This window comes from Ostrinia nubilalis, chromosome 20, assembly GCF_963855985.1.
Source record: "Ostrinia nubilalis chromosome 20, ilOstNubi1.1, whole genome shotgun sequence".
In the NCBI taxonomy this organism is placed as follows: Eukaryota; Metazoa; Arthropoda; class Insecta; order Lepidoptera; family Crambidae; genus Ostrinia; species Ostrinia nubilalis.
Genome location: NC_087107.1, coordinates 12,486,610 through 12,510,557, shown reverse-complemented (window position 1 = coordinate 12,510,557; position 23,948 = coordinate 12,486,610). Strand labels below are relative to the sequence as shown.

The following is a 23,948-nucleotide window of genomic DNA, read 5'->3' as shown; positions in this document are numbered from 1 at the left end:
TTCTAAGTTAAATAAATTATAAATATTCTTCTAGTTATATACATTTGTAAACAACTAAATAAGTATAAATATTTAACGACAAAGACGATTTTTATTTAAAATTCCCGCCTTCCTGTATGTAGGAGATTACGCCACTGCCACTGGCCACAACAGCCACAGTGTGTTGCTAACGATACGGGGTTTATACATGCTTGTGTGTTTGTTTTATCCTCATACTCCAATATTGAGCAACATAAAATCATTTTTTGGTATTTCATAACAAAAAGAATTTATAGAAAATTCACAAGCGCAAATTGTGAGCAATATTGGCGATATCCACAAATGAGCTATAGAAAAAAAAATATTGAGCTCAATAAACCTTCTGTGCTTCCGCACTTTCCGAACGTAACACTAAAACGTCAATGTCACAAATCTGACATTGACAGATAAACATTTGATTTGTCTTCGTGATTGTCATCATCACCGAGCTGAGTAATTTTATTGCAAAATAATTTATGTTCGTAAATAAACAGCAACAGTGTGAAACAGTGCACCAGAATCGTTATCCACTTCGCATCCAAGTGCCAATAACAGTTATAGTAAATTAATCTTTAATGTAACCTAGAAATAGAAGTAATCATGAAGTACTCCACATCACCGACTCCAAGTCTTAGTAATTATCCAAGGAGCACGTCTCCGCTCCCAGCGCCTGCTAACTACCAGCCGACGACGGCCAGTGCAGCCGTGAAGCGATACAAGTACTTGAGAAGACTGTTCAAGTTCAACCAAATGGACTTCGAGTTTGCGGCCTGGCAAATGGTCTATTTGTTCGTGGCACCACAAAAAGTGTTTAGGAACTTCAATTATAGAAAACGTGAGTATTTTGTAGTCAACAGAAGCGATTAGACTAACCTTATTATGATTATGAACATCACATAACATGTTGTTGCTCAAAGAAAAGAATAATTTTATGAAACTGTGTTAACTTCTTTGATTTTATACTCTGTTTATGAAATCAAATATAAAGTTGAGGATCTCTGATATAGAAAATTAATCAACAACATGTTTATAATGTCATGATGTTCATTCGTCAAAACTATAACTTAATTTTGTATTTCATCAATTTTCAGATACAAAATCACAGTTTGCAAGAGATGATCCAGCGTTCCTGGTACTTTTATGTATCTGGCTATTTTGTAAGTACCCACAACATGTATAAATTACAAGAAAACAAATCTTTTTTTTTATTCTAAGAATACCTATCTAGGTCAACAATATTCCATTCTTATCTCTTTACCAATTGCTAGATTCTGATATTATTTAACTAATCACTGAATAAGTGTATCAAACCAAATATTTATGTGTGTGTGTTATTATGTATTTGTGTGTGTGTATAAATATTTGGTTTGATACACTTATTCAGTGATTAGTTAAATAATATCAGAATCTAGCAATTGGTAAAGAGATAAGAATGGAATATTGTTGACCTAGATAGGTATTCTTAGAATAAAAAAAAAAGATTTGTTAGTGGCACAACTTTTGTGTTACAATCTTTGACCTGCAAGAATATAAAATTAAAGTAGCAAAAAATGAAAACTGTAGTTCTTGACATTACGTGTACTTACTTGTACATACCTGAATAATTAAATTGTTTTAAGAAAATCTATTTTCCTTCTACCTATTATTCTGTTATGCTACATTAAGTTAGAAAGTGGTTTTAAGAAAATGTTTGTACAAATTCTAGTGTCATCAATATGCTTTGCGCTGGGTATGGGGCTCAGCTGGACACAAGTGGCGCTCTTTGTGCTGTTCGTAGTGTTTGTAGACTTTATCGGAGCTGGGATACTCGTCTCCACAATATTTTGGTAAGTTTCTACTAGTAGTGATGTTCGTAATTAAATTTAATTCACTTTGGTAGCTCAGTGGTCAAAATAGACAGGATTTTCAAAAGTTTTACATTAGACTTATTTTATTTCCCTGAAAATCGGGTTTCCTTTCAATGTTTTAAGATTAGTTTTTTTGTAACTTTGAAATCAGTAATTTGTTAGTCACTTGCTCGATCGGTCGCGCGCGATGTTTCGTGGTAGATCATCCAGTATGAACCCAGCTATTTGACTGTGGTCATTCTGTACTGTGCAGTGCAGCAGCATTCATAGCACTTGTGGTAGTAGGGTAAAAATTAATTATACTGGGACATGTAAAAATGCATGGAGGACGTAGCGTGGGCAGGCCTCTCACTAAGTGGACCGACGATGTAGTGAAGGTCGCGGGAAGAGCCTTTGTCCAGCTGTGGACGTCATTAGGCTGAAATGAACGAACGATGTAAAAGTGCTAATCTATGTGATATTTGCGGACTGCAAACAATTTACATAATACTATTATTATTGTGTTATCAGGTACATCAGCAATAAGTACCTGCGACGCGACCGCGACGGGCCGGACGTGGAGTGGGGCTACGCCTTCGACGTGCACATCAACGCCTTCTTCCCGCCGCTGTCGCTGCTGCACTGCTTCCAGATCGTGCTGTTCAACAGTCAGTTATTTAATCATTTGTTTTAAACTTTATTGCTCTTAATAAAAGGTACAAAAGACACATTCATGAACAATATCAAACCAAAACTTCTCACAAAAACTAAAGTCCGGTCGCCGAGCACATAGAATTTCGCGTGTCGCGCTCGCACACTCACTGCGGCCGCCCGTCGCACAGTCGCGACAGCAGCTTGGGATCATTGGACGAAATTCTATGAGCTCGGTGACCGGACTTTAGTTACGTAAGTGCTAAAGCCCGGTCTGTGAGCACGTAGAATAATTTTGTCTCGCGACTGTGCGACGGGCGCCCGCAGTAAGTGTGCAAGCGAGTAGTCATCACCATTAATGTACTTTAAATGTGCTCTCCAAACGTGACGCTCCTAGAGAAATTATGACGTTATTTGTTCGTGAATTTAATTTATTTCAAGGCTAGATTGTAAGTATTTTTAGAAAGTTTTGTCTATTAGTTAATGGTGTCAACCGTAAAATACCTAATTGTGTAAGTTAACAAGGTAGCTCAGAGTACCTTGGAGAGTAACAAATGCCCGTTTTCACCATCAATCTCTAATTTTTAAGTGACCCCTATGTAAACAAAATTCCTGTTATTTGCCACCAGGTCAGAGATTCAAGTTCCCACCTGAGGCGTTATTTTTTTTTTCAATTGAAAAATAAAACTCAAGATATTATTTTAAACATTTCCAGGTCTACTAAACCACGACGGGTTCCTGTCGTGCCTGGTGTCCAACTCCTTCTGGCTGGCCTCCATCGTCTACTACTTGTACATCACCTTTCTGGGATACAGCAGTGAGTCATTAATAATCCTATAGAACCTACTATTCAACAGTAAAGTATCCAACCCAAATATAACCCAAAATAAATTTTATAAAATCAGATTTGTATGAAAATTAAAATAATTAAAATGAAGATATCAATTTTCTGACTTCACCATACCATTTATATGACCATGTTAACATGGGCTAGTGTCGGCTCATATACCCATTTACCTAACACCCTGTATATTCGATTTCGTAAATTACTCCCCATGTCCAGAGAGCTAACTTTGTTACAATACTAGCTTTTGCCCTCGGCTTCACCCGCGTGAAATATAGTTTGTCACAGATCGTCATCAATTAGGTATAGCCTATATGTTATTCTGGGTTATAAACAATAATACTGTAAAGTTTTATCAAAATCCGTTCAGTAGTTTTTGCGTGAAAGAGTAACAAACATCCAGAAATCCAAACTTTCGCATTTATAATATTAGTAGGATTCATATTTGTAACGTCTTGGGATTTTATGATATTTCTCTGACCCAGAAGTTGATGAATTTAATGTGTTAATTGTTTATCTTTTATTATCAATAGTAACTATCGAAGGTCTAATTTATTAAATGTGACGTTTTGAAAACAGTTAACGAGATATGCGCGATATTCTCTCTGCCGTAACCGTAACAAATTGAGATACTTAACCGTTAAAATTTCAGATTACGGCAAAGTAATCGACTCTGGTGAGTGTATGAGTGGTTGATTAGTTAAAGTCACTAACTGTTATTGTCTTGCACTGAGTTGCACTACTACTAAGCCGGGTATAAAAATACCGTAAAATATTAAGCGAATAGCGTGGATTTATTATATTTATTTATTTACATAAGTCTTGACTAAACTTTATATTTCAACATCCTTATAATCCTTTGGGACTTCACTCCGTGTTGTTTCTTAAATCCAAAAGGGACTCGCGCATTTCTCGGGGACTGTGTAACTTTTTAAGAAACTGTCTGCCTGTGTGATTTTTCCAAAAAAATCTGATTCTTTACTTCCTTTAATCGGTTTTTTATGTTATCGTAAAACCGACATTTGACTGTCGTTTTCTACGATACTTATTTTTTAAAATGCCATTACAGCACCTATTCCTTTGGGGTTTGATTCAAGTGTAATTTTCCACACACTTTGATGTGGGTATAATGGCTAGTTTTTTTTTATAGTTTACAGCTGTTTTTAAGACTACAAGCCAGTGAAAAATGCGACAGTTTAACCAATTTCAGTAGCTCAGCGGTCAAAGCAGTCGCCTTTAATGCAATAGGTGGTTTTTAAAGTAACCATCAGTTGACATGTTTTTTTTACAAAAAGTAATGTTAGTAAGCTTATAGTTTTAAGTTGATACAAACTTGCGCTTCCTAAGTGACTGCTTTGACCACTGAGCTACTGAGCTAAGTATTTGAAATAACCATCACGGGCACTGGGAACTTCCCAGTACATTCCCAGTGGGAAGTGTAATATCCCTCAATTTTCCTCCTCTAGTACCTAAATTAAATTCCGGTCGCCGAGCAGTAGAATTTCGTACTCGCACACTTACTTAGACCGCCCGTCGCACAGTCGCGACAGCAATATTTACGCGCGAGCGATAGGATGGGTAGCTTGGGGTCATTGGACTAAATTTTACGTGCTCGGCAACCAGACCGTCGCTTGCCTCTCTAACTGACGTAACTGACATTTTGCAAAATTTTCAGGCGATTAGACAGATCGATTCGTCTTGCGAAATTGATTAAGATGGTGTAGATAACTCAGTTTCGAAAAAATGTCAGATACGTCAGTTAGAGTAGAATACATTTGTCACCAACCCCTACTCTTTCAGCGGGTGTCGTAAGAGGCGACTTAGGGACTACACATCAAACAGAGAATGGGCAGCAGTGCTCTCTGAAAAACATCAATCTTTTAAACTGCGATCTCCAACCCGCCTGCCAAGCGTGGAGATTATGGCAAAACTCTTCACTATAGTGGAGGAGGCTCATAGTCCAGCAGTGGACTGTAAAGGGTTGTTGATGATGATGATGATGACGTCAGTTAGAGAGGCAAGTGACGAGACTTGAGAGGTTTGTGCTCCTGATGATGATGATGATAATGTTTTGGACAGATATCCCGACGCTGCAGAACGTGCGAGCCTTCCTGCTTCCGCTGCCGGTATTGGCGCTGCTGTTCGTAGGCTCGCTCGCCGCTGGATGGAACTTCAGCCGTATGCTCATGACCTTCTACCACTACCGGGTGTTATAGGCGACCACGCGACCACCACGCCACCATGTGACCACCACACCAATACGTGACGAACATGCCGCTACGCGACCACAACGCCACCAAGTGGCCGCCACGTGGTCATCGTATGACCACCACGCCACCAAGTGGCCGCCACGTGGTCATCGTATGATCACCACGCTACCAAGTGGCCGCCACGTGGTCATCGTATGACCACCACGCTACCAAGTGGCCGCCACGTGGTCATCGTATGACCACCACGCTACCAAGTGGCCGCCACGTGGTTATCGTATGACCACCACGACACCACAGGGCTGCATCGAACACCCTTTATTAAATCAACCGCTGCTCGTGACCTACTATTACCGGGTGCTGCAGATCGACACCACACCATGCTTTAAAATAAATTACAAAAAACTAATTTTCAAAATATTATGTATCACGATATTTTTGAGCAGTGAATCTAAAGCCTGGTCCGTGAGCACGTAGAATTTTGTCCAATGACCCCAAGCTACCCATCGGACAGTTGCGACAGCAATATAATTACGCGCGAGCGATAAGGATGGGTAGCTTGGGGTCATTGGACAAAATTCTACGTGCTCACGGACCAGACTTTATCAGATGAGTGTTCCTGTTGCGTGGGTGACTGACAGAGTACATTGAGCTTAAAAGCAATTAAGCGTCTCTTAAGCACTAAGTATAAATTCGCTTTGGTTGGCGAATAGTTGACTATTTCCTATTATTATTCCGATTACAAACGGGAACATTATTAATAATATTTTTATTTAATTAATATTTAAATCTTTAAGGCAATAAGTTTCGGGTAAGGCGTATAACTGATGTAACTGTTAGCAATTAAGTTTTATAGATTTACCATATTATGTAAATAATATTAATTTAATATTTTGTATTAAAAGTTTAAATGAAATGCATTATGATTTTTAATTTCGATTATATTTGACACTCCTAATTATTACATACAATTGATTATTTAAAATCTAATCATCGTCGTCGAGTACAATAACTTCGTCGGTAGAGATCTGTTTTGGGCGCGGTTCAGTGAAAGAAAGGGACTTTTTGACCTCGGGCTTCTTGCCTTGCACCACCGGCGGCTTCGATACCGACGTCTTGGTGATAGTCAGGGACGAAGGAAGCTTGCTAATGGACGCGGTTATATCCTGCGCAGAAGATTTCGTATGCTTCTGCCGCTCTGCCAGTTTTTCTTGCAGCGTTTTGCCTGGGCTCACCTGCTGGTGAGGAAGCGGCGGCTTGGAGTGTAGCGTCGTGCTCGTTAGCGATGAGGGTAAGTGCGCGTGCGCCGGGGCACTGCTATGCGCGGAGTGAGACGCTCCGAACGAAGATAAGTTAGCGGTCATCGACGCCGGCAGAGTCGGCAGCACAGTCCCCATGCTCGGCGCCAAAGTCGCCGACGCGGCCTTCTGAAGACTGGTAATTACCGGCGTCGGCGCGGCTTTAGCCACTTGCGGCGCCACTTTGGCCACCTGAGGCGCCACTTTGGCCACGGGCGGCGCCGCCGAGCCCGCGAAGGACTTGGCCTTGCTCGGCGCCGCCGCTCTCGGCGCGCCGGGCTTCGGCCCGCGTTTCTGCTTCTTCTGCGGCGGCATCCCGAAGGACGACAGGCCCATCAGCTGGCGATAATACTCCGCCTGGAAGGAGTTCTGCAGGGTTGTCTGCAGCGAGGTCTGCAGCGTGTTCTGGTAGCCGTAGCCGGACAGCGCGTTGCTGAGGTACGTGAGCGACAGCGCGGCCGCCGCCTGCTGCGACATGACCGGGTCGTTCAGCATCGGCAGGTAGTTTTGGAACGCGGCGGATATGTCGTGCGGCGAGATCTTGGGCAGGCCTGACGCGGACGCCGGGACGGCCGGCTTGGGGTCCACTTTGGGCGGGTTCGTGGTCACAATGACGGCGGGCTTCGCGACCTCGGCGGGCTTCGGCACCTGCTTCTTCTGGGCCTGACTCTTGTCGAGGCTTGCCTGCGTCGCTTGCTGCTTCCGCTCCTGGATCAACGCCTGGCAGTACTTCATGCTCAGGTCGACCAGATTCATGTTCTCCGTGATCGGCGTCGTGCAGACCAGCTTGTAGGCCTCGATTAACAGATTCGTGAGTTGCTTCGAATTCGCCTGCTTCTGCACGCGCTGGTACGCTCTGTAGATATCGAGGGTTAAGCTCTTGAGCGCCTGTTTCTCGACGTCGTTGCTCCTGAGGTCGTCCTGCTGGCTGAACTTCGTCACCTGGCCCTTCAGCGACTGAACGCAGAGCAAGAAAGCTTGTTGAGCCAATTCTTCCCTGTCGGAGTCGCGCAGGTACTTCTTGTCGAGTTCGGGTGTCCGTTGCAGATTCACGCTGAGGTCCAGTAAAGTTTTGTGGTCATCTATTTCTTTCAGTATCTCCATGGTTAGCTGCACGGAGCGGCTCATGTGGAACGCGAAGCTGCCGGCCCTGTCGACTTCGGTGTGCGGTATTTTCCAAATGTTATTGAAGAAGTTCGAATGTTTCTTCTCGCTGAAGAGCCCCGCCAACTTCTGACCCGCCCTGGACGTGAAGTTTGACAGCATCAAGTCCCGACACCTCTCTATGTCTTTCCCTTTTTTGTAGTAAAAGTGGTAATGGGCGAGCCTGTAAATGGCTTTGTAGTGTGGAGGGAAGCGACTCGCGCAGTCCTCTAGGGCGTCTAGACAGGCGCCTACTATTTTCATGATTTCTTCGTCTGTCAGAAACTTGGCGTCGTTGGAGGATTTACTTGAGGCGGTGCTGCTCGAGTCTGTGCTGCTGCTACTGGTGGTGTCAGAAGAGCTGGAGTCCGACGAAGATGAAGACGATGTGCTGCTGGAACTCTCGCCTTTTTTCTCTGTATCACTATCTTTCTTCTCTACAACTTTTTCGGTACTTTCTTTTGTTGCCTCTTCTGTCGGCTTGACTTCTGACGCATTTGGCAAATCTTCCTTTGTAGCATTAACGATTACTGTATCAGACGGTGGAGCGACTTCTTCGGCAGCTTTATTAGTTTCGGTAGCTCCTTCTGTAGAAGCGATAACCGTTGTTTCTTTTTGTGATAGTCGTTCGGTGTCGTACGAGGCAGATCTCCTAACTTTAGCGGCGGCCGATTCCAACTTAAGCCTTTTCGCTTCGTGAGTCTCCTCCTCGCCCGCGTCGCTGACTGAGCGTTTGAGGATATTCGCCGCATGCACGGCTTCAGCAGGTTTTGACTCGGTATCTGTTTCAACGCCATCTTTTTTAGGTTTTTTCGAGAAAGGCCCTTTCTTCCACGCTTCGATGCAATTTGTGAATACTTTCCCTACAGATATCGGGATTGGTTTATTTTCATGCTGTTCGATATACTTGAGAATCGAAGCGTGAATTCTATAATGGAGTTCCAACACCTCAATGCATAAACGTGATGGTGAACTGTAATTTATTTTAAGCGGGTACGTCGCTCCGATTTCCTGTAAGCTCTTGACGCCTCGCATGTAATACTCCATGTAGACTGAGGGTTGTTTGTTTCTTTTTTCTGCTTCTTTACCCAATATGTAGTATGGAAGCCAAGAATCATCATCAGTGGTGCTGTTATTTAAATCCCCTAATACTGTTATGAAACATTTGCGCGTAGTGTCAAGCATTTCCTCTTTTTGTTTTTCTAAAGATTCAAAGTTCTCCATACTCAAAGACTCGCTGGCCTGCTTTAGCAACCTCGAACAGAATGAGTGAACTGCATACACGAAAATGCCATACTCAATCCACATGTTGCAATGTGAAGGTTTGATTTCCAACGCGCGCTTGTAGCATCTGATAATACACTTGGCAGGATTGAGAAAGTCCCTTTCATTATTAAGATTCTTGCAAGAGTTCAATATTCTCTCTACATTATTACTCTTAGCCAAAGATATCTCGGCCCACGATTCCAAGCGATCGTTATTTACGACAACGTCCAACATATTGAATTTAACAGACTGTTTAGTATCTTCTTTCTTAAAATAAAAATCTCCAAGAAGGAAATAGATGTCTTTCATTTTGTATGGCAGAAGAGGTGGAATAGTGGGTAGCTTCTCTTCAATGCCCTTAATATATTTTTCTATTTCAGGGACATACTTTTGTGGGTCGCACTCAGATGGCAACAGCGCCAAAATGCGAAGGAACAATTGTTCTATATCTACTGTAATCGGTGTCACCTTCCCTTCTAAAAGAGGCATTGTGATAGGTCTAAAAATTTCGTATATCTGTTGCGCTCTTGGCCAATCCAAAGTATGTGCTGTTACATTATGATCAACAAGATATTTCAACTTGTTCTTCCTTCCAGGGTGGCCATACAGACAGTACACACATTGCTCCATGTACTGGCAAACTTGTTCCAATGATTTGGCCAACAGGGGCGATCGCAGCCTCGGCACGACCGTATCAAGAATGAAGTAGAGAAGTTTCCCTTCAGAATTACAACACCAGCCTCTGCCTCCTAGTTGTTCATGTGCTACGAACAACACCATCAATGGATTTGGCACTTCGTCACACGCAATTTTGTCTTTATCGCCAGGAGTCCTGCCTCTACCCTGATCCTCCTCTCTTTGTAAAATATAGTGCATTATAATCCAGGGAATGACAGTTCCGAATGGCATCTCAGCAGCATTAGTTTCCACTTGATGCCCTATTACTCTTATGAGGTCTTCCAGACCTTGGCTTAATTCTTTTGTTGATATTGTTTCTAAACAGGATAACCCCTCTGTTGTGAGTATATGATCCATGCAGTAGAGTATTTTAACAACAGTGGTTGTCCACTTATCATACTCTGAGGAACCAGTAGTGTATCGAAAATAGTGTTTTAATGCCTCATGCAGACAGATTAAGGCCCACTTAAAGCAACAGTCCACCTTGTTGAGAGCCCAATAAGTGTCCAATATCAGAGCCAACTGAACAGCAAAATCTAAAGACATTTCTTCTTCTTGTTTCTTTGCCATATTCTTACAATGTTCAAAAGAATCTGTTATTATAGATAGAACTTCCTCATAGTTCCCTCTGTCATACAAATCCATAACAGTTGACAGTTTTTTGTTCCTTTCTAAAAACTTGATAGAATCTAATATTTCAGCCTCACTTATCATTGGTTTGAATGTGAAATTAATCAAGTTCAAATTGTATGTGTCATGATGTTCTCCCATTGCTTCAAATTCATAAGCTAACTGATACATACAATCCAATGCAAATTCCTCACATTTGTTCAGTATATGAATGTGGTGCTTCACCCAGAGAGTTCTCAGCACTAGTTCTAGACAATTGTTACTGGAAAAAATATGTGGCTTCATATTAATTATAATGCTTATAGTTTCTATAACACTCAAGTCATGTGTATTATTGTCATCAGAATTGGACTGGAGTTTCTCATTGACAGTAAATTCCTCTACCAATACATTAACATTGGCATAATGAACCAGTTCTGGATGATTATCATTAGTGCATGATGGTATATCAATATGATTGTCATAGCATTTGTTTGCAGAAATAAATATCTTTGATAATCCTTCTGGCCACAGCAACTTCCACTTATCAGATAGTATGCTTAAATAGTCTTTTAATATATCAATAATGTCTTTCTTACTTTCTGTATATTTATCAATAAACTGCTTGACATCTTTCTGCTCTGACTCTGTTCCAAAATACAGTTCTTCTGTAGTTTTTTCTGGGCTCTCTTTTTCTTCAAAAAGCTTTTCCAAATCTGCAGTTTCTATTGTCTCATTTTGAGCTTGATTTTCTTTCTTTTGGACAATATCTGGAGACAAACACACAGGAACCATGCTCCTCAAAATATCGTAAATGTTTTCATCATCTTGTCGATTGACTTTTTTACGGCCTGATCTGCGTTTATAACACCATTCCCATTGCTGGAGAAAACTGAGTGCACTGCCACGTCTACGTACAGGGTTTTTCTTAGTTGTTTTGGGCTCTGGTGCAGCATCTGAAGCTAATTCACATGGGACCATCTCCACATCACTCTCAACTTTTTCAGTATCAGTTGCAGCTTTATCTTTATCTGACAGCTCATTGTTTTCACTCTCTGACACATTTTCAGCACTTTTTGATTCGGGTGCACTTTTTGTATTTTTATTTTCAGTGGAATTTGCATCTGTGTTTGACTCCTCTGGTTTTATGTTTTCTTCCGACTCTGATTTCTCTTGCTGGACTTTAGTCTCCTCTACTACTTCCATTGGTTCTTCCATCGTCTCTTGTTCAAATAAAAGTTCGATACGACAAGCGTGACTGTAACAGTTTTCAGTCATGTACTCATGCATGTGCACAAGAGATTCCCCAACTGAAAGCCATGTCAGATTAGCAATCGGTTTCTTCAACTTCAAATCAGGCAACACATACTTGAACTGCTCTGCTCTTTGCTGCTCTAGAAACGTTTCATGAATCTCCTCTGCCTCCTTCAGCAACTGTTTAGCCTTATCCTCATCTATTGGTTCGTCATCTTTCTCACTCCACTTATAAATTGGATTTAGGTACTCCATGAAATCTCTTATGTATGGATACACAGTGAAAATGTGTTTTCTGTAAGCGAGTCCTCTCAAATAGCCAGGATCAAGTTGGAGTGTATCATAAATAGTGGAGATGCATTCCTCTTTGAAGTCTAAGCCGAGTAACAGCGTGACTATCTTGTCGAGACAGGGCCAGTGGCGCGGGTTTCGTTCGGCGCCGCGCTGAAACGCGTGCAGAGCCATTTCGTAGCGCTTGCCTCGCATACACAGCATCCCCAGCCGATGCCAAAGAGTTATGTCGGTATCGTCCAAGTCCGACGCAGCGATAAAAGCCTCTATAGCGCCTTCGATGTCATCGGCAGAGCTCATCATAGCCGCAAGGTTCTTATAACACAAATACTTCAAATTAAACAAAGGCCCCGAGACCTTCTCACCGGGCGCTGGCTTTTGGACATCGTACAACAGTTCAGTGTCCAGTAGATCTTTCAGAAGTTGCGTAGCATCCTTGAGATTCCCTTTTCGTTGTAGATCCAAAGCTTTAGAGTATTGCTGCAGTGCGATCTGCTCTAACGCCTCCTTGGTCACCTCCAGTTCAGATCCGCTTTCATCCTCCGACTCGTCATTTAAGGCGCTTATTTTAATCATTTTGATGATTTCTAAGCATGAAAAGATTGGTTCTGCTTTAGCCCATCACAATAGTTTACAAAACAGCAAAAAAAGTTCATCGACCGGACCGGTCCATTTGCTATTGTCAAGTTTTGACATTTTCGTTCGGAAATTAGTTGGATAAAAAAATGAAACGAGTTCGTACATTTTATTTCTTTGCCTTCATAGCTCATGTAGAGTGAGTGGCTTAAACTATTTTGCTCAAATTCACTCATTAAAAAAAAACTGACAAAGAAAAAAACTGTCAGCTGTCATGTGAGTGAGGTTATGTTTTGCTAAATCGAAATATTCACAAATAATAATTTAAATTGAATAAATTACACTAGAGGCACTTATTTTCAAAGACAGAAATGATTTCCCAGCAATCGCTATTGAAGCGAACATGGCCAATGATTGTGCAGTGCGCTGAAGCTCATAGGAAACCTCGATGGGTACCAGTAGCAAAAAGTAAGATTTACAGAATACCAAAGCGCCCTGAAGTCTCGGAGGAGGAGCGATTGGAATTGCTGAGGATAAATAATAATTACAAAACGCAGATGCGCGCCATTCGGCGGTTTTACCATGAGGATATGATCAAAGAGAAGTCGACCAAAGACAGTGCGAGTTCAGAAATGTCTCTGCGTTTGGAGGCGCAAGAATGGGAACGCTGTGTGGAATTAAACGAGAAATGGAACGCTCAAGTGGCCTTAGAGCGTGAGGAGAGACGGAAGCAGGAATTAGTTAAGATGGAGGAGGCAGCACTGATGAGGATGGAAGCCAAGGACAGGGAGCTGAGAGAGAGAATCCAGAAAGCTTCTGAGCAAATTAGAAGAGAAAAGGTACATACTGAGTTAATTTCAATACTAATCTACTACTCTATCAACTATTGCACACACTCCTTGCTTTATTGTTGGAATAAAATTAGTAAAACTGTGTAGTCACTAGCCATGCAGGCGAAAATATAATATAATAGAGGCATAAAAAAATATAATAGAATTAATTTATTTCATAGAAATTGGCAACATTTGGCTACAGTATTTAAAAAACATGTGAATGAGACAGCACGTGATTTTGTTATGATGTATAATAATTTCTAACCTTTTTATATTTTGCTTGCAGGAACTAAGTAGCACATTCATCACCCCAGACACCCTTGATGCAGCTATAGACCATGCGCTTGCCAATCCTGTGGACTACAATTTTGCGATTGACCTGCAAGGGAACCAGTTCCAAGGCAGAGACACGCCTGTACCTCCTAAGAAACCAGAACAAAAGCTTGCAACATCTGCTTGAGAGAATATTTACCACTTTATGTACTAAATAGATAATTATGTTACAAAAACTTCTTGAACTTTTGTTTGGCCTCTTACATTTTTAATCCTGTCTATTTTTGGCAAATTAAGGATTCAAAATAAAACAAATCATTTTATGTACAAAGGTAATATATTAAAATATAAGTCAACATAATAATTTGTTCATACAAACAAATATGGAGGGATGTAAACCAAATACAACCTAAAATAAAAAAATTGTAAGAATCAATGATTCTGAACAGCAATATTTTCTTAATTTGTTACACCAATATAATATTGTCCATTTCTTGTCTTATTAGTATTATAATAGTTTTATCTCCATTCTGACTTATTTTAAGCATAAAATGCAATGTACAAATCACTTTTCTAGATAAACAGTTTCTGCATTATTCCAGGAGATGCAAACTACACTGCATTCTCGTGGCACTATTTACACTGTCACATTACAAGTTCACAACACTTCTGTCCCTTTAAGCTGTCTTTTTATCAGAGTTATAGGAGAAAAGAAGTTAACAGCACTGTCCTGTCTCCTCACTCCTTGTCATCCTTCTGTCAGAGAGGCAGCTGAGCAAACATGGTCTCCCAGTCCGGAGCCACGTTCAGTTTGTGCTGCAAGGGTCCCAGGGCCACCAGGTTGGCAGAGCGGGAGGCCTCGTCAGCTGCGATGGACACCACCTCTTGGTGGAACGATGCTTTGGTGCCGGAACACACCTGGATAGATATTAAATTGAGAGATTTGCACAAATACAGGACGAATTTTAAGATTAGTGACAGATTGATATGATTGCTACTATTCTGGTAACAATTTGTTTTACAACTAAAACAGTTGCTTTCACCATTCCACTATTTGTCGAAATTAAGGCCTGTTTTATGAAAGGACACAATAATAAAAAGATACTTAAAAATAGATTATGCAGTTTATAATAAGTAAATGAAATGTAACAAACCTCAAATATAGTATCTCCTAACGCCAGTGTGACGCGACCAGACTGGTGGATCCTCAGCTTCCCTATTCGACCTTCTTCCAAGTTTTCTAATCTGCATCTGTTGTCCACCTGCAAAAACAACCTTAATGTTAGTTATAGAGTGGAAGTCTCATTTTTTTAGTATAATGTACATGATTATTGATTAATGATTACACATTAAATGAGAGCCCTACATAAGGTACGCCCTGCCTTTGCGATAAATGTATTTTTTCTCCGTCAAAAAAAAAAGGATGTTGCCCCTGTAAGTACGGTCGTCGGTCATGCACCAATACCGTGTGGGATGATTTTTTCGACAGTGTTTGTTACGTACCGGTTTCTCTTCCTGTGGCTCGCCGCTGGACGTGGAAGGCTCGTCGCGCTTGCGGCGCGGCGCGTCGTCGTCAGTGCTACCACCGCGCCCCGGCAGAGAATCTGGCAGCTGAATAAATTATACCATTATTTAAATATTGCCACTTCACACTTGAAAATGACAGAAAATGTAGGGTAAAATCGCTTTATAAAAGTTTATTTGCAGAAAATGACTTTTTTACCTGTAACAGTATCATTTTCGGTTCTTCGCTCCTCAATATGTTGACCACATCAGTGTCCTCGAAGACCTCTTTCTTCACGTCCACCACCGGCTTCGTCTCCGTCACCGACGTGACTGCAAAATTGATAAATCGATATAAAAATATATTTTAATATATTTGGAGTACACAGGCTAAGATAAGGCACCGCGCTGCAGGCTGGCTAAAGCCGGATTCACATTTGTAACACGTGTCGTGTAGGGATGCATTAAAAAGTTTTCACCGTAAAATTGTGTACGCTTGTATAAAAATATACATTTCCAAAAAGCTTCTAATAACACATGTTACAAATGCGATATCAATATACAAACAAGCAAAATTATATTGACATGAAAATAAACATTATTCGGCATGTGACGATGCACAGCATCTGGTGAGAGATGCGTCTACTTCCGGTGTAGTTTTTTACCATTTTATATCTTAAATGACGTCATTTCCGCAATTATTTAATAGGAATTGATTTGACTTACTTCCGTTTGCCGCCATTTTAGTCACCTGGGGGCGAGCTTGCTCGGAGTTCTTCATAGCGTCTTTAACTTCCAAACTACCAACATCGTAAGCAGAAACTCTGCTCAGATTTTTACTGAAATAATTTATTTCTCAACGTTCTTATACTAAGTTTAAAATTAAAAAGTGCAATTGACCGCGCGTGTGTGACCGCGAACAACATGTACGTGATGGTGGTTGGCGCCAAAAGGGACGAGTGTCTTCCGGACGACGAGCAGGTGGACCCAGAGCGTCGGATACCAGAGAAACTCGGACCCCGGCGAGATCCATAACGGATGAAACGAGGTACGTGGGATTCTAATAGTTTTAACACTCTTTTCGATCAAATGAGCATTCTCGCGAATCTCTATATTGTATAAATAGATTGAATAACGTACCCACAACCATCTTATACAATTTTAACGGCGGCCCCGTCAGCCCCAATCGCAAACATTAGGTACCAATCGAAATACGTTGTTAGCATCACCACAATCGAACGATAACTCTTTCTGGTACGAGTTTCTTAATAAATACCCCTTTAAAAAGGCTCATTATGCTCATAAAATAAAGCACCTACAAATGCTTTACCACATCAACAAAGCACTTTACTATTAGTAGACTGGGCGGCCACCCCCAACACTGAGCCAGCTTACAGCTTGAATTATTAAATTCTAATGTTTTTTGCAAATCAAGAAGCTTAATAAGTATGACAAAATGTGCTGAGTGCATCTAACATGTATACCTCTATTTTGCAACAACATATAAATTGTAATGTGACATGCAATAAACGTTTTTGAATTTGAATTTGAACATGTCACGAGCGTATCCTGGCTAAAATTCCTAATAAGCATTGTGCGAGGAGCACCCTCCCAGTGCTGGATTTTTGTTCGGCAAAATCACCCTGTGCTCGTACTGGTGATATCTAAAAAATAATCCGACCTTGGTTCTCTAGCCGGTCACTTCAAGCAAAATCAAAACATAATAATATCTTTATTTGCTTAGACTGATTAAATTAGTTCTTACAAATCGTCAAATACGAATAAGTAAGTAACATTTACCTACACATCTTATTATCTTTAAAGCAAATACATAAGCCTCAAAATAACTCCCTTCGATTTAGAACAAAAAGCCAAGGATTCCAAATCAGTCCCTTCAGGTCCCCTTGACGACCAATAAATCAATAATTATAAAATTCATTAGAAATGAAGGGCAGGGCAGCGTAATAAGATCATTCTGCGGAGGTCAACCTGTTACCTGACAATGGTTCCAGGGATGCGTCTGCCATTCACCTCCAAGCCGGTGCTTGCCCCTGCAACGCCGTGCTTTATGCAGCGTCTTAACACTTTGACTGTCTAACGCTGACCAAATAAGAATAGCAAAGTCAAGTGACTTTCCACTCAGCAAATTCTACGGAGGCTGCCTTTGAGCGTATCTTAGGCAGTGGCAGGCGTCATCAGACTGCGGAGGTCAACCTGTTACCTTACAATGGTTCCAGGGATGCGTCTGCCATTCACCTCCAAGCCGGTGCTTGTCCCTTCAACGCCGTGCTTTATTCAGCGTTTTATCACTCTTGACTGTCTAACGCTGACCAAATAAGAATAGCAAAGTCAAGTGACTTTCCACTCAGTAAATTCTACGGAGGCTGCCTTTGAGCGTATCTTAGGCAGTGGCAGGCGTCATCAGACTGCGGAGGTCAACCTCTTACCTGACAATGGTTCCAGGGATGCGTCTGCCATTCACCTCCAAGCCGGTGCTTGTCCCTTCAACGCAACGCCGTGCTTTATTCAGCGTTTTAACACTCTTGACTGTCTAACGCTGACCAAATAAACCGAAATCCTGTTAAAACAGGTGCTGAAATTACCAGATAAGGCACCGCTCAGCATGAGCCTGCTCTCCACACTATCCCTTCGCAAGAAGGACAGACCAAACAACCTATTCTATTAAATGTCCTAATCAGTAGATACAATTATGTAAGTATTGATCCGATCTGAAGTAGTTGAATGCTAAATTCTAAATCTGGATGCAGATACCGATCACAGAGACACCGCCGGCCTCTCCGCATGTCTTGTCAAGGTACCCTAAAATTATCAATATCTCGTTATCTACTGCATACCGAAAAACATTGATACAATCACAAACTACTTAATAAACCTCGTCACCTTTGACAAACCAGACGAGACAGCAACTACTAGAACGGAAGGTTTGTGTGCAACATTTCATCTTCTGAAACACTTTAAACCTTGTCAATTACGTGAACTCGGGTTCAACAAGTCGTCATCTGTAAGGGTTTTGTCGGTAAATACGAAATCTATACGACTCAACAAGTGCCTATAATGGTAAGCTTGATCTCCAGTGAGGGCTCATCACAACTCGACCCCACACAACCGATCCAATACACAAGACTCCAGCTCAGCTTTTCAACTTGAAAAACATCACCTCCTTCCGGTTCAGTCGGGTAAAAATAGCTCTGACAGCGCAAAATATTATCTCCTAGGTCGATTCAATCAAATTTATCTGACGATCTAGGTCGATTTACGGGGAAAACAACCTACTTAGTGGCATCTCCTGCGTTCAGATCCAACGGTAAATATTCCAAAAGTTCGGGAAACCGGATATCCAGAGACCCCACAGAGATTCACCAGCAGCCTTTGCAACGACTTCAGCCAGGGTGGCTATGGTGTTAAACTAGGCTAAATCTTTGCTGTCCCGTTTCTCACCACGGCAAAAGGTACCTGCTTAGCACCTCGAAGTGACCTTTCTGGCTTTTCTTACCAGGGCTCGAGGCCGACCCTCAAATACAGAATCTCCACCATGTTCTTACCACATGGTGACCTCCACGTCTGGATCAGGTAACATGTAATTTTTTAGTCTGTTGAGTTGGGGGTAATAAGGTATCGTTCCTAAAACATACCTGGCAAAAATCCACTTTAAAAACTTATAAAATAACCTGGCCTTGGTTGTTAAACTAATGGCCTAAGGAAAACAGTCGTAGCTATATACTTACCTCTTGAAGCTCGACAGCAAGATTTATTTGCTAGACTAAATCGTTTATCTACTCTTCTACTACCTTTATGCCATGTGGGTCTAGACAAAATTCACTTTAAAATTGCAAACCAGTCGAAGGATGGTCGATAAGCCTTCTTTTTTCTATATGAAGTTATAACGTATCCAATTTTCCATTCGATCAAAAAGTGCTACTTGTCTAGGGGGGCTGGTATTACTAATCTAAAACTATATTAAAGATAACTCTAATTTTCTTACTAAGCATAAAAGCTTAACCAATTTCACTTCCTGATAAAGGCCTTAAACCCAACAGTAGGTATCTAAAATGTGACCTTTACGAGGCTTCTCGCAGACTAGCTTATGTATATTTTTCTCCTACCATCTACATCAGCTGCTGACATGTTAAAACATAGTCTCACCTGAATAATTTCAAGATTAAGTTAATAAACCTTGACCTACGAGTAAGTTCGGCACCGTTACGGCATCATACAAACAACTGGAAAAAATGACAGCAAATCCAAAAAAACAACATAGGTATGCCCTTGTTACGGTTGTGTAAGTTACTAGAATCAGGCGAGCAGAGGCGAACAGCGGAATATAATAACACATTATTTATTTATTTTTCAACACCAAGTGATACTAGGAATCTACATGGATAAAAACAGTATAAAGGTTGTTGGATTTAAAACCTCTCTTGGCATCGTTGACTTCGTTGTGGCATCTTTAATTCGGGTTGATATTTAGCCATAGATGAAATTATTTGATGAGATAATATTGGCGTAGGCAGAACAATAATAGCAATATTATAATGCAGACACTTTTATTAACTGATCTACGACCGATACGCCAAATAACATATTATTTAATTAATAACTTTCAATCAACAGATCTAAAGCATGTTGGATACTCTTCAATCACATCGTACGCCTGTAATATAAACTTATGTTGATGACTCGCATGAATCTCACTGCCACGCGGGCAAATTATATCAATACACACTCAATCTGCATTTTAATGAGGAAAGAATTTCTGAATTCAGTTCAGTAGCTTTCCAGTTTATTCATTTCAAACATACAAAAGTACAAACCCTCCTACTTTGTGATATAAGTGCTGCTCTCACTGGGCATTTAGAACAAAACATGTTAATACCCTAAAATTATCATGTTCTAATCTAGTTCTGTTACAGAAACTCGAAAACTTTCATCACATAGCGCCATTGGTAAGTAGTCACCAGGAGCTAATAAACAAGTCTCTCACCAGATGCTGTGCATCGTCACATGCCGAATAATAGTACAAGTTTTACAAAACAATAAAACTTGTATTATTGAGCAGAGACGATGCACAGCATCCCAAGAAGGCCTCCTGGTGAGCTCTCTATGAAGAACTCCGAGCAAGCTCGCCCCCAGGTGACTAAAATGGCGGCAAACGGAAGTAAGTCAAATCAATTCCTATTAAATAATTGCGGAAATGACGTCATTTAAGATATAAAATGGTAAAAAACTACACCGGAAGTAGACGCATCTCTCACCAGATGCTGTGCATCGTCTCTGCTCAATAATACAAGTTTTATTGTTTTGTAAAACTTGTACTATTATGAAGGAGCATTTAAGTGCCATCTGATCTGAAAAAAGACCCCATGATTTAGTAGCGCAATTAAGCGGCCCCTCAGCTTTAGTCACCTTACAAGAAATGATAATATAATTGATAAAATATACATCATTTAATGTATAAATAGCCGCTAGCGTAGGCTAAAGGCACACTACAAGTGATTTAATGGAAGGTACGCTACGCAAAAGGTGTGAAATACTTGAAATATGACTCCATTTAATTATAATATGGTTTTTTAACGTAATTAAATTAAAGATACGCTCATTGCTTAAAAGTTACGCTTGTGAGACGGCAATCGGCATGCACGAGTCTGTATGACGCACGTAGCAATATAAATATACTTTAAAAGCTTCATTTTCTATATGTCCGCTGTAATCATAAGCAGTGCCGTAACTAGCCTTTTATGCGCCCGGTGCGAGAAATATAAAAAAATGAAACCTTTTTGAATAAAAAGTAACCTTCTACGGTGGGGGGGGGGGGGGGGGGGGGGTGCGCGGAGCGTGCATGAAACAAAACTAGATACTGGTCTGGTCATTTCTGCGCCCCTCCAGGGTCTGCGCCCTGTGCCTGGGCACCGCTGGCACCGCCCTAGTTACGGCACTGATCATAAGGCGCTCAAGCGTCGCAGTGTGGCTTTAGAACTATAATCTTTCTCCACCACCAAAGCCGTCCTGAAATTCCGAATACACAAGGAAATGCATCGAAATCTCTACAGTTATTTAAATCTCTCGTCTGTGCTGCTCCGTGCCGCCAGGCGAAACGGTCCGCCTGGCTCTCAGGAACTGCAGAAGCTGAGGCTACGGAATATTGTATGAGGCATAATATTAATCATCCATTTTCTGATACACCCTGGCTTTCAAAAATAACGTGTTCATTGCCGTGTAAGACAATTAGTTAGGCAATTGGAAATTAGGTAGGTTAATAAATATATAACTTATAATAAAAGGATAACATTACTATGAAGAAACATAATGGTCGACTTTTCAATCGCCAGTCGGATTGGGAGCAAGTCTTTAGAAACCCTTAAAGATTTGATTTAAATAAAAATCAAGTTTAAAACGAAATATTGCCACTGGAAACATTAAAGAGGGTGAAGTGGATTACAGTAGGAAAATTAATGTTATGCCAAATAATAATGCCGCACAAAATGTTCTTACTGGCGCAGTCTACATCGTCTGCCGGTTCGTTTTTGATGATCACCTCCTGCTTAACCTTGACCACTGGTTTGGATTTGCTATGCCAGCCTAAAAGGAAACGTTATTAACCTTATTTAGTCATAAATAAAACTTATATAAATCTGAAACAAAATGTAAACATCAGGGATTATACAGCTACTTCTGGAGACAAAATAAAAAAAACAAGATAAAAAATCTGACCCAAATTATAAAAAAAATACATGCAATTCAATACTTATGAATAATATTAATAAGAAAAAGTAAACATCAAAAGTTATTTTGACGCCTCATGTGCGACACGACAATTCCACAGCAGTATCTAGATCAGTCTGGAATCAGGGTACACGGAACAAAAAAACAACAACAATAAAACCTATTTTTTACAGATTTGAATTACAGAATATTACGCAAGGGCATTCATTCACAACAGTAATAAGTAAATTTTACGCTTAATGCAGGAAATATTTCTCTCAAACTAAATCTTTGAAAAAAAAAAGGTAGGTTTCATGAGGGTATACAATGACATAAAATTTAAAACCAAAGTCCATACATCTTTAGTCATCCTCTTTTATGAAATCACATTCACTGATTTTATACAGCAAGTAGTTTCTATAAATACCTCCGTCATCCATGGGCAGCTTGATGGGGGCATCCTGCTCGTTCACCTGCTTGAAGTCTTGGCCTTCTTCGTCTAGGTTCCCCAGTTCTCCGAAAGCCGACCTGATTTTTTGCTCTTCCAACTCTTTGTCAATCTGTGAAAAGTATAAGTAGTGGGGCTGAATAAAAATTACATTACAAATTCTTCTATTTTATTGAGTCATTTTCAATTTTATTCTTCAAATTTTTTTATCATGCATATACAATGAAACTAAAAAGAACAAAAAAATTTTATTTCTTTATAATACTTATTTTAAGATATTTTATTTACTTAACATTTGTAGAGTTACATAATATTTTTAAATATTTAGTAACTCTTGAAGATGTCACACAATAAAAAGGTAAAGTAAAGATATTTTAGCTCAGTTATTTTTTATTTAAAAAACAATAGAAAAAGAGATTTTAAAATAAATCCACAATTCTTTACCTTAATAACATCCTTGACTCTGATGGCAGGCTTCTGCAAAGTAGGAGTGGATTCCGAGTCCCTGTTACCATAGTAGTTCCTTGAGGCAACCCTCTCTGCACTTCCCAGGCCTGTAGAAATAAACAGACAATCATTGGCTAATTTGTTTTTTGTTCTAACTGAACATGGTTCTTATCTAAATAACTTCACAGGAGTTTTACGACTGCAAAACTGGAAAACAATTTGCCTTATAAAAAGATGAAAGTAGGAAAAAAATCTGAAAGCATTTTGAACTAATGAGTAGGTGAGTGAGACTTGTCCTAGTAAACTTACACATCGGACTAAATTATTTATTGCAAAACCTTTACCTTCTGAAAACACTCCAGCAGACTTGATGACATTGGGGCCATTTCTGTTATTATTTCTCTTGTTGTTCTTGCGGTCTTGTCTGCTCTTGTCGTCTTTTTTGTGGTCACGAGGGTTTGTGGAGATAGGTCTGAAACATGATTTTAAATACAACTACACGAAGTACGAGGATGACTGATACTTGATAAATCCATTTGGTTGGAACTGGAAGCAACTCCAGTGAAATGTAAGTTTCTAGGCCCAATACATGCTAACAATTATGGCGGATAACTTTTCAAGATAGCTTACTTACCCCTTGTTTTTGTTCCTAGCTACGTTCAAATTGGGTATGAATACTTTTTTATTCGGCTTAGCACCGCCTAGAGAAAGATCGCGGGGTGCCTTTAACGAGGCCAGCCTCTGCATGGGATCTGCCGCGCCCACGCCGTTTAGTTTCGGGAGTTTATCCTCCGAGTTAGACATTTTATGAGTTGTATTTAAATCAAATCTGAATTATTTTTGAAAAAACACCACACCATCACGTTTTCAGTGAAATCAAATGTTTATTTTTTTGACAATATGTTTTTGACGTGTACATGACATTTAGTATCAGTGCTGCCACCTTGAAAAAAGTTATGAGATTTTTTTTCATAAACTTAGCTCCTAGGAGCAAGAGCTAGTGGAAAAACAATCATGTTTTTAATGGGCAGCACTACAAACAAAAAAAACAAATGTCAAACTG

General features: G+C 40.3%; 3 protein-coding genes across 4 annotated transcripts; 2 read left to right on the top strand and 1 right to left on the bottom strand.

Annotated features, from left to right (window-relative positions):
• The first annotated feature begins 438 nt into the window (after positions 1 to 438).
• Positions 439 to 6,466, top strand: LOC135081667 (protein unc-50 homolog). Its single transcript, XM_063976435.1, has 6 exons — positions 439 to 853; positions 1,110 to 1,175; positions 1,724 to 1,844; positions 2,376 to 2,512; positions 3,211 to 3,312; positions 5,419 to 6,466. Exons 1-6 carry the CDS (start codon positions 619 to 621, stop codon positions 5,553 to 5,555), a joined length of 798 nt encoding a protein of 265 aa, XP_063832505.1. The 5' UTR covers positions 439 to 618; the 3' UTR covers positions 5,556 to 6,466.
• Positions 6,467 to 12,913: 6,447 nt separating this feature from the next.
• On the top strand, positions 12,914 to 14,003 carry LOC135081687 (small ribosomal subunit protein mS26). Its single transcript, XM_063976475.1, has 2 exons — positions 12,914 to 13,500; positions 13,781 to 14,003. Exons 1-2 carry the CDS (start codon positions 13,033 to 13,035, stop codon positions 13,952 to 13,954), a joined length of 642 nt encoding a protein of 213 aa, XP_063832545.1. The 5' UTR covers positions 12,914 to 13,032; the 3' UTR covers positions 13,955 to 14,003.
• A 104-nt stretch (positions 14,004 to 14,107) lies between these two features.
• On the bottom strand, positions 14,108 to 23,786 carry LOC135081683 (DNA-directed RNA polymerase III subunit RPC4). Of its 2 annotated transcripts, XM_063976470.1 has the most exons (9): positions 23,520 to 23,786; positions 23,230 to 23,357; positions 22,883 to 22,992; positions 22,418 to 22,550; positions 21,781 to 21,867; positions 15,491 to 15,603; positions 15,271 to 15,378; positions 14,922 to 15,029; positions 14,108 to 14,685 (listed from the first exon to the last, which is right to left on the bottom strand). In XM_063976470.1, the coding sequence occupies exons 1-9, from the start codon at positions 23,687 to 23,689 to the stop codon at positions 14,527 to 14,529; spliced, it is 1,116 nt and encodes a 371-aa protein (XP_063832540.1). In that variant the 5' UTR covers positions 23,690 to 23,786; the 3' UTR covers positions 14,108 to 14,526. The 2 variants fall into 2 exon arrangements, with proteins under 2 accessions (XP_063832540.1, XP_063832541.1); XM_063976471.1 differs by lacking the exon at positions 21,781 to 21,867.
• Positions 23,787 to 23,948: the final 162 nt, after the last annotated feature.

Excerpts from the sequence above, each read along its gene's own strand:
- LOC135081687 (XM_063976475.1), top strand. The coding sequence starts at position 13,033 with ATGATTTCCCAGCAATCGCTATTGAAGCGAACATGGCCAATGATTGTG. Across the intron at positions 13,501-13,780 it reads AGCAAATTAGAAGAGAAAAG|GAACTAAGTAGCACATTCAT; the intron begins GTACATACTGAG and ends TTTTGCTTGCAG.
- LOC135081683 (XM_063976470.1), bottom strand. The coding sequence starts at position 23,689 with ATGTCTAACTCGGAGGATAAACTCCCGAAACTAAACGGCGTGGGCGCG. Across the intron at positions 23,358-23,519 it reads GCTAGGAACAAAAACAAGGG|ACCTATCTCCACAAACCCTC; the intron begins GTAAGTAAGCTA and ends ATCATGTTTCAG. Across the intron at positions 15,604-21,780 it reads AGACGATGTAGACTGCGCCA|TCACGTCGGTGACGGAGACG; the intron begins GTAAGAACATTT and ends TCAATTTTGCAG.
- LOC135081667 (XM_063976435.1), top strand. The coding sequence starts at position 619 with ATGAAGTACTCCACATCACCGACTCCAAGTCTTAGTAATTATCCAAGG. Across the intron at positions 854-1,109 it reads GAACTTCAATTATAGAAAAC|ATACAAAATCACAGTTTGCA; the intron begins GTGAGTATTTTG and ends ATCAATTTTCAG. Across the intron at positions 1,176-1,723 it reads TTTATGTATCTGGCTATTTT|TGTCATCAATATGCTTTGCG; the intron begins GTAAGTACCCAC and ends TACAAATTCTAG.